Genomic DNA, 9,486 nt, shown 5'->3' on the forward strand with positions numbered 1-9,486 from the left:
GACCCATGAAAAAGTGCTTAGAAAATGAGTTTCGTTCCCATGTCATGGGCACTACTCATTCAATGCATTTTTTCATAGACAATACCCTTCTGGACTTTGGGTTAAAAGTTCTACTCATAATATCCTGCAGTATTTTGTCACAAGCCAGAAATGTATAAACAGTTTATAACCAAAAAACGAAAATCTTGTGCTGCTGTTTTTGCTTGTAAAATGTGTTTTTGGCAACACAAAATCTTTCTCAAATGTCATAAATGCTAAAATGCATATACTTAACATCTGAAACAAGTATTGGTGCCTTTAGTTTACTCATATGTGAATTTAGATCATGAAATGTAGCATATTTGTTAAAGAATATGCTTCAACTTAAGTGTTTGCCACACAGTACAATGAAACCTCCACAGTAAATTGTGCCAAAAGCTTATGTTTCATACATAAAAAATGTCTCAACCTACTGTGTAATGAAAGGTAGAAAAGAAAATCAGGGCACCTTGGACCAAAATGGCAGAAAATCTATCAAAATGTTACCACGCCCCCTAAATTGGAATAATGCAAAAAATGGACAAGACTAAAAATTAAAGTACTAGAGGTCAGAATTATTACAACATATGGTATGAAACATTTATTCAAGTACCACAAAGTGTCACAGCATCTGTCATTTGTACACCCCCCCCCCCCCCCCCCCCGCCAAGGAAATATATGAAAATACAAAATAGCATACAAATGCATCACAATAAAACCTTCTGTTGGCTGTGTAAGTAGTCTGTGCTGTTTGCATTTATGCATTGCATTTAACTGGATGTAGGCAGTGTGGCAATTCTTTAACAATTTAATAATTCTTGAACAAAACAAGTAGTAGGCCTACATAGTAACATGTTGGGTTACTCATCCCTATCACTTTCATCAGAGTCATCATCCCATGTACCTCTTTCTTCTGTTTCCTTTGACACATTTTCACAGTCCTGGCAGTGACATAAATCAGTGCAAGACAGTTTTGCAGACATGCATGAACATCTTCCAGTTTCACATTTGCTTTTTTTACAATTACAGTGGACTACCTGCAACACACTATCAGGGGCAGGATTTCTAGTCATCCATGTTACTGTTAACTCCCCATCCTCCATGCCCCATCCATTGCCAATGGGTGAAGGAGCACACATCCTACTAGTCAGAGAACGTCTCATCACTGCTGCTTGGTAGTTTGCCCTTTTGCAATGTTGGTGGAGAGCATCACTTGTTGGGGGAATGGACAGTTCTGGCAAAGCTGATGATGCCGTACAAAATGATTTGTACCTTGCATCGTTCACGTTTTTGGCAGATGATTGGCCATACAGGTGGCACACATATTTGCTCAGTGTGTTGAAAGTTGACTGGTCAAGGTTAAAACTGCTGCCAAGATTTGTGAACCCAGTCAGGTATTCTTCTTTCTGGCAAGCAAGAGAAAATGTCTTCCCTTTGCCCTTGCCATGAAAGGCACTGGTCGAGTCACAACCTGTGAAGGTATGGATGCCAATGAGTGCAGAACAAACACTGGTGCCAAGAGCTGCTGACACCTTAGCCACATCAATGATCCTCGTTCTGTTGCCTACTCCTGTGAAGAAATACAAGCTACACTGTAAATCTTTCTGCAGACTTACAGCAATCACTGCCACGTCAGTATCGGGGCTTTTGATGACTACAGTTTGGTGTTCTTGTGCAGCATGCTGTGCATGTACAAATACCCTAGTGTCATATTCCTCATGGTCACATGTCAGTTCTTGAACAGCAGTGACAGTTTGTGAACCCTCTTTTACGGAAACACAGTGACACAGTTCTCCATGTGCTATGTACAAGCTGAGGTCCCTGCCCAAAATGGTGAGGTCAGCATCTCGCCATGCAACATAGAGGAATTCTGCCAGTTCTGCTTTGTTTGTTCCATCTGATAGAAACTTTTTCCATTGCGTTGGTGCCTTTTGATCCCGTCCATAGATTTGCACCCGTTGTGTACCGACCCCAGCCCTACGTGACCGCTCTAGGTTCTTAATGCTAATTTTTGGATACTGGTCAATGACAAAGTCTATCCGTGTACACTTGTGCTGCAGAGCTAATTTGAGCACATACTGTAGTACGTTTTCAGCCAATTCTCCAAAGGTAGCCGGTTTGGAACGAATGGCTTGAATGACTGCCATGCCATCGAAGAGAATAGCTCCATCTGACGGAACTTGTTGAACTAAGCAGTCTTTGTCTTTGTTCTCCAATATATTCATCAGAGCTGATTTGTTTGTTTTAGCTAGTGACCCGTCAGTACTGGCTAAAGGATATGAAACCGTTCCCAAGGAGTAGGACAGAACTTCCCTCAGGTCTATCTTTCTAGTTTGACCAACAATGAGTAGTCTGGAGAACAGTTTCTTGTCAGCACGCAGAATCACATCTTTGCCTGCTGCAGATTTCTTCTTTGTCTTTGCCTGGTCACTGAAGGTCTTCAGTTTTTGTGCCTTGATGGGGGCGAAAATGTCGACTGATTTTGACAACAGTCTTTGGTCCAAAAAGACTTTGACAGCTTCTTCACCTCTTTCTTGTGCTGCAAGCAAATCATTCTTGACATCTTCAGCTGCTACTGTCCCTGAGCTAAGACAAACAATGCCATCTTGGTGTATGTCAAATGGGTTCAGCATAGAATCTATGGTGGAACTTATTCTGGTCACAGCATTTTCATCGGCATGAATCCGTGTTTGGTCCAGATCTTTTCGTCTCCGTGTTTCAGGAGATTTACCAGCCATTGACTCACATTGTCTAGCTATGGCAGCTCTTTCATGTTGTGACAATATCCAGCGAGACACTGCAGCCCGATTCAGTGTTATCCCTGTCCAGCCACCCTTTGTCTTGGAATCTCTATTGCATGTTTGCTCAATAGCCTGGTCACAAGCAATGGAGGCAAATCCATGGGCACTTTGACGTTGGACAGTCCACTGGCCTTTTACACTGAGGTCTTTGTGACAAGAAGGATGTGTGAGAGGCAAATTGACCATTTCCAGCCAGTATGAAGGCAAATACCTAGCATAGTTTACACGGTCGTAAGCAAAAAACCATGCCATCATCAGGCGCACTGTTGACAGGTGAAGCTGCCAGTCTGATTCACGTGTTGCTCTCACAAACAGCAGTAGTATTTGTACCATGTCAATGTATGAACTCCAGAAGGCAAACGTTGGGTTTTCTGCACTTCTCGTTTCCACAAAGACGGCATACTTTGAACACATTTTGTCAAAGTTCTCATTTGCACACAAAACATCCATTGTTCTGTCTGGGAAAGCGTCTTTGATCTCAGTGATGACAGCCATGCACTCATCTCTCTCCTCTGGTGTTAATGAGTCTAGGAATGTGCTGAATCTGGCACGTTGCAGACTCTCATACATAAGTTTGTGTGCCCTCATGCTGCGGTTGTAATGATGACCACTGATCACACCATTGATGGATCCTTGGGCAACGACTTCAGACTCGATGAGTATGTCTTGCAGTCCTGCATCACCAAATCTTTTTCCTAAAATGCCTAGGAAGGACATGCATGTATGAAACTCACCTAGTCTAACCACAAGACGCTTTGTCAACTCATCATCTTTCCAGCGGATTTGCTGAGCTTTGGCATATATAGCTTGGTCAAAAACTAACACTACATGGTCCAGTTCTAGCTGATCAGCAAGTTCAACACTTCGCTTCAGAATAGTGTTAACTGTTGACATCTCTGTCGGTGAAGCCTCAATGACTGGAAGATAATACAGTGCTGACTTAGGTAGAGTGGCATCACTTTGTAGCATTGTGTGGAAACCTGTCCAGCCTGGTACTGTACATGCTTCAGCATCTGTGTTCTTCACTAAAACATATGCCAGTTCTGTTTTGGCAGCAGACACAGTGTTCAACCTGTACGTTTCCACCTGCAATGGAACACTTTCATCCTGAAGCAAGTTCTGTGGCCCTTGTCTTTTAGTCTGTGGATAGTGTTGTAGCGGGATGCTAGGAGGTGCTTTGAATGTGTAAACTGACTTCGGCAGTGGCTGTCTGTCTGGTCTAGACATTGTTTCAACAACAGAACTTTGTACCATAATGCCATTTGTATGGTGAGTAGTTCCACGACCTGACAGTGTCTCCTCCCCAAAATCGATGTTATCCCACACCAGTATGGTTGGTGCCTTCTTTGAGAACCCCTTAGGGATTTTGTCTCTGCCCTCTAGAAGTTGTAGTGACGCTAGGCTAGTGTCTAGACTGACAACTGTGTTCCATGAAGCACAGTGTCCTAATCTGTTCAGTAGTGACAGAACATTGGATGAACCTGTTAAATGGCGAACAGTTAGACCAAGACACAGTGACTTAGGCGTCTGCTTCCGACCTTTAGAAGCAAGATACACAATGTCTTGACAAACAGATAAAACTTTTAGGTTCACATCTTCAGGAATATCAACATAATGGTCTAGTGTTGGTTCCTCTGTTGCACCTATAATCCAGGAAATCACATTGAATAGTTCAACTGGCACAACAGATTTTGCGTCAGAAACATTCAAATCCTCTGCTGTGGGAGGCCAGGGGCATTTCATCCCGGGAGTTTCATTCACAAGTCTCTTCAATATCAGTCCTGCACTGTACAGTGTCCTTGTGTGCTCTGTAGTTTGTCCAGATGTGTGTTCATTGTCACTTTCAGCTTGGCTTACCTCGGTTGACTCAGTTGTTGTCGTGTCTGATGGATGCGGTAGCCTGTCTAACAGTGTATCTGCTGATAATGTTTCAACAAAAACCAGTTCGGAGATGTTGCGCGTTGCAGGGCTGTGAAACACCAGCTGGGGGAAATCACGGGCCAACCGCTTTTTCAGTTTATCCTGCCTGCAACATGAAAATATAGAAAAAGACGAGCACAAATGTATAAATAAAGGGATTTTTTTCACAATGACAAACAAATACATTTAAACATACTGTCAGCCTTTCTTGTGAGCGAATAAATCAATAAAATGGAAACTTTTCAGTATGAAAGAGGTTCTTTTTTATTTACTGAACTGTCAAGGACACAGTTACCTGTAGTCTGAAGCATCAATATCCTCATTCTTCTTAACGATGTCTATGAATTTCTTCCTTAGTTGGTTCATTTTCAGGATTTCTTGTTTATCGATAATCCTTTGACGGATGACTCGTTCGCAGAATATCTTGTAGCTGGCAGCAAAGGGTTGTTCATTTCTGAAAACACACACACGCAGACAAAAAAATACTTAACATGTGCAAAGAGGTCTGCTGTCAACATTGTATCTAAAGACAGACAAAATAGTATTTGTTGTAGGTCAAAGCCTTACTTTTGAAATGTGCAGTGTTAATGCAATGTAATAACTCACACTTCATCTGTGGTTGCAGTATGTGTTGCCGTAGACTTTGACAAGGACCTTGTGTATTCTCTGTAACAGGACCTGTGGTAACGCACTTCCAGAGACACACAGTCTTTGTCTTTGATATGCAAAAGAACGCTAGAGTCTTCCTTCTTCTCAGCAGCCTTCCGCAACTGGCCTGAAAACAAAAAAAAGTTATAATCAGCTTTACTGTCAAATCACACATTTTATAATAAAAAAAAAGTGGGTGACATTTGTTTTTGTATCTTTTATCCATTGTATTGTTATTACAAGAAAAAAGAGGTGGGGGGGGCAAGGAGATCAAGGCAATAAAATAAAATGCTCCCTCTCTCTCTCTCTCTGTGTGTGTGTGTGTGTGTGTGTGTGTGTGTGTGTGTGTGTGTGTGTGTGTGTGTGTGTGTGTGTTGGTTTGGGGGCTGTAAATAACACAGTGAACAATGGGCCAGCTGGCACTTGTGACCTGCCCCCCCTTGGTGTTTCAGTCTCTGTTCTGTAGATACACATTTTTTTTATCAATGATAAGTAATATAATATAATATATAAATCAACTACATCACAAGACCACCGCCTTTTCTGCCTGTCTATCTGCACACTTCCTTGTTCCATGTTTTTCAGTCCCGTGTGTGTGTGTGTGTGTGTGTGTGTGTGTGTGTGTGTGTGTGTGTGTGTGTGTGTGTGTGTGTGTGTGTGTGTGTGTGTGTGTGAGATAGAGAGAGAGAGAGAGGGGGGGGGTCGCTTACCTGCAGACACTGTCTCTGCTTGTGAAAGTTGATCCTTCTTCCGTTTTCCACCAACAGTAATATATTTGTCCACCTTTTTACAAATGATGCAGATGGCTGGAAGGACAGGGCCAGCAGAACGGACGGGCAAACCTGTCCGAGACCGAAGTTTCTTTCGGGGGGTTTCAGACGTGGCTCCGTCGGGGCCGATGCTGTCCGAGGCTGCGGCTGCATCTGGTTCTTCTTCTCCCCCCCCCTGCACCATCTGTGTGCAGCGTTTCTCAGCCAAACCCAAACGTCTTTTACAAATAAAGCGACGGTAACACGTCGCGTGAAATCCAGCGTCCTCGGGAACATGGTCAAAATCCACGTCCACGCAATGTTTAAAAGTTTCAGCGATAACTTTACTATCGCCGTCCAGACAAAGCCACTGTTTGACGACAGACCTGTAAGTGTCCCACCTTGTCTGGGTAAAATCCTGCACGTCCTCATTCTGTACTGACAAAAAGTGCATATAGCATCGTTTGGAGTCCTTTGATTCCCGGCTTTTACGCACTTTTTTCCGCTGTTTTGGTTTCTTTTTCCCCTCTTCGCTGCTTGAACTGGTGGTCGCCATGGCTCTAATGTTATTACGGCAAGGGAATAAAGCGGCTACGCGATTGGTCCACGTGACCAAAACCACACCACTCCCCTTGCACAGATTAGTACGCCTAGTAAGAAATAGTGCCGTCTTTGACCACTGATTAAAAAAATACTGCAGGATAACACGAGTAGAACTTTTTTATTTGTACTTTCTACCTATAGATCTCTTTTATGGAGAAAAAAGTGTGTAGTGCCCCTGCCGTGGGAACGGAACTAAACGAAAATGCTAGTCACAATATGGCCTATGGTGCGTGATCGGCAAGCTGCACGATCACTGGGTGGGTGACCTGTCAATCACGCCCAAAACATACTCTTTCCTATTGACTATTTTACTATAAAACGGTTTAGTTATATAAAAATTCATCCCTCATACAGTTGTTAGGAATAAAAGTGTTTTGTTTTGTTTTTTAATCAGGCTGTAAACATGTTTATGTGCAGTATAAAGATGGGCATTTTAACATGGGGGTCTATGGGGATTGACTCCCTTTTGGAGCCAGCCTCAAGTGGCCATTCGAGGAACTAAAGCTTTTGGTATCACTTCCGCAGCCTCATCTGTCCAAGCCCGCGCTAGCTATCCGCCTGGGTATTTTACAACATTGAGTCAGCCAATCAGAACTAAACATGCACTCACCAGATCGGCTCACAGTCCTTCAGTCCTTTAGCCTTTTTAGCTACTGTAGTGTTGTTTTCTTCCAGCATAAGCAGCCATTATGAAGCAAAGTAAAGAGAGGCAAAGTGAACGTCACTTCCTGCTTTTCTCCCTGTACCAGCCGCTGAAAAAATATGAATGGCGGTGAACGGAGAATAACGTTACTTTGCTGATCCCGTTTGAATTGTGCCACGGGGTGCCAACATTCATTTTGTCAATTTAAAACATAACTTTACATGTCAAGAAAGTTGCAGTTTGTCGCCAAACTGTTGCACTATAAGTTATAAATCGGAAAGACTACATGCACTGTCGCCTAAGTGACATGCGACATGCCACGAGCTTCCACGAGCTATGTAGTTTTTATACGAAACTAACCCCTATGTTTCAGTTTGACAACAAGCTGTGACTTTCTTTACATGCAAAGTTATGTTTTAAATTGACAAAATGAACCTTGGCACCCAGTGGCACAATTCAAACGGGATCAAAAAAGTAATGTTATTCTCCGTTCACCGCCATTCATATTTTTCCCAGCGCTGGTACAGGGAGAAAGCAGGAAGTGATGTTTCGCTTTGGCTCAGTGCCCGAGGAAAACACAATACGACACGTCCAAACTGATATTATCCAGCGAGAAAATGATATGGAATAAAATACAAACATTACAATGACACTTCCCACTTGATATAATCTAGCGAGAAAAACAAGAAAACAATACAGACGTATACGAGACAATACGAGTAGACAGATGAAAAATTACCAATCATTAGCTAGTTTGACTGAAATATGCTACAGTGTTGCCGGAGACTTGACTAGTTTGAATTGGTTCATGTAACTGTCAAATTGCATGGAAACGATGTCTCGTGCAATTTGCAACCTGCAGCTACAGTGGTGGTGCGAACGTTTCACTGTGTAAAAGCCAGCCTTAGATGTTTGCTACATTATAAAGTAGGTCAGTGTTAGGTGGATATTGGAGAAGCTGAAGTTAACATATCTGGTTGATCCATTAAACTGAGTCTCTTCACATTGACTGAAGAGGTTTCCAGACTGGCATGCACACCTGTAGAAACCATCCAGCACTCTGTGTGTGTGTGTGTGTGTGTGTGTGTGTGTGTGTGTGTGTGTGTGTGTGTGTGTGTGTGTGTGTGTGTGTGTGTGTGTGTGTGTGTGTGTGTGTGTGTGTGTGTGTGTGTGTGTGTGTGTGTGTGTGTGTGTGTGTGCGTGTGTGTGTGTGCGTTCGTTGGTGGGGTTAAGAGGTGAAGAGAGTAACACTGCATCTTCATTACCGTGTTTGCAAAAACGCCGCAGTTAAAGGGACAGCTCACCCTAGAATCCAAAATACATATTTTCCCTCTCACCGGTAGCGTTATTTATCCATCTCTATCGTTTTGGGATAGTTGCCTGAGTTTTGGAGATATGGGCTGCAGAGATGTCTGCCTTCTCTCCAATACAATGGAACTGGATGGCACTCAGCTTGTGGTGCTCGAAGCACCAAAAAAATACATTTGAAAAACTCAACAGCATCGTCTCTTTCCAGAAATCATGACCCGGTGACTCAAAATAATGCACAGACTTTGTTGTGAGTAGTTTCATGTAGGAACTATTTTCTTTTGCAGTCTCATGTAGGAACTACCTAGCAGCTAGCGGGTCTAGTTCGGTCAAAAGAAAATAGTTCAGCTGGTTAACGTAGCCTACCTGGCGCTCGTACTCAGTACGCATTTCAAAAAAAAAAAAAAAAAATTGTTTGTCACAAAGAAATAACACTCGTTTGACGACTTATTTGAGGGAATGTAATAATGTCATCTATCACATCCGCTAACCTGTTGCTCTTTGATCAACTCGGGATATTTATCAGCGAGATGTTTGACCAAGCTGGATGTGATTGGCTCCCTTCGCCTGCAGCTTTGACACATCGTTTACAGACGCAGACGGGCTTCGTCTCAGCAACGTAACGGTGGGGAGGAGGGGGGCTGGGAGGATGACACCGGAAAAGCTCCCATATTTCACATAAGGCATCATGGCAGCTAGAAATAAGGTGGATAGAGGAAGGAAGAAGAAGTAAAAGAGAGAGACAAGTAGAGAGAGAACCACAGAGGGAGAGAGAGGGGGGGTGGGGGAGAGAGGG

The 9,486-nt window shown here is 43.1% G+C and overlaps 1 protein-coding gene across 2 annotated transcripts; it reads right to left on the bottom strand.

The window, feature by feature from the left end:
- Positions 1 to 714: 714 nt before the first annotated feature.
- On the bottom strand, positions 715 to 6,886 carry LOC310786422 (uncharacterized protein). Of its 2 annotated transcripts, none has more exons than XR_014553215.1 (3): positions 6,098 to 6,886; positions 5,035 to 5,514; positions 715 to 4,845 (listed from the first exon to the last, which is right to left on the bottom strand). XR_014553215.1 is itself a non-coding variant. In XM_083647630.1 (3 exons), the coding sequence occupies exons 1-3, from the start codon at positions 6,690 to 6,692 to the stop codon at positions 5,031 to 5,033; spliced, it is 927 nt and encodes a 308-aa protein (XP_083503756.1). In that variant the 5' UTR covers positions 6,693 to 6,886; the 3' UTR covers positions 715 to 5,030. The 2 variants fall into 2 exon arrangements, 1 of the variants encoding a protein (XP_083503756.1); XM_083647630.1 differs by having other exon boundaries at positions 715 to 5,193; positions 5,346 to 5,514.
- Positions 6,887 to 9,486: the final 2,600 nt, after the last annotated feature.

The sequence above is a fragment of the Poromitra crassiceps genome (assembly GCF_964638095.1).
Source record: "Poromitra crassiceps genome assembly, chromosome: 12".
NCBI classification, from domain to species: Eukaryota; Metazoa; Chordata; class Actinopteri; order Beryciformes; family Melamphaidae; genus Poromitra; species Poromitra crassiceps.

Excerpts from the sequence above, each read along its gene's own strand:
- LOC310786422 (XM_083647630.1), bottom strand. The coding sequence starts at position 6,692 with ATGGCGACCACCAGTTCAAGCAGCGAAGAGGGGAAAAAGAAACCAAAA. Across the intron at positions 5,515-6,097 it reads AGCAGAGACAGTGTCTGCAG|GCCAGTTGCGGAAGGCTGCT; the intron begins GTAAGCGACCCC and ends TTTTGTTTTCAG. Across the intron at positions 5,194-5,345 it reads ACTGCAACCACAGATGAAGT|AAATGAACAACCCTTTGCTG; the intron begins GTGAGTTATTAC and ends GTGTGTTTTCAG.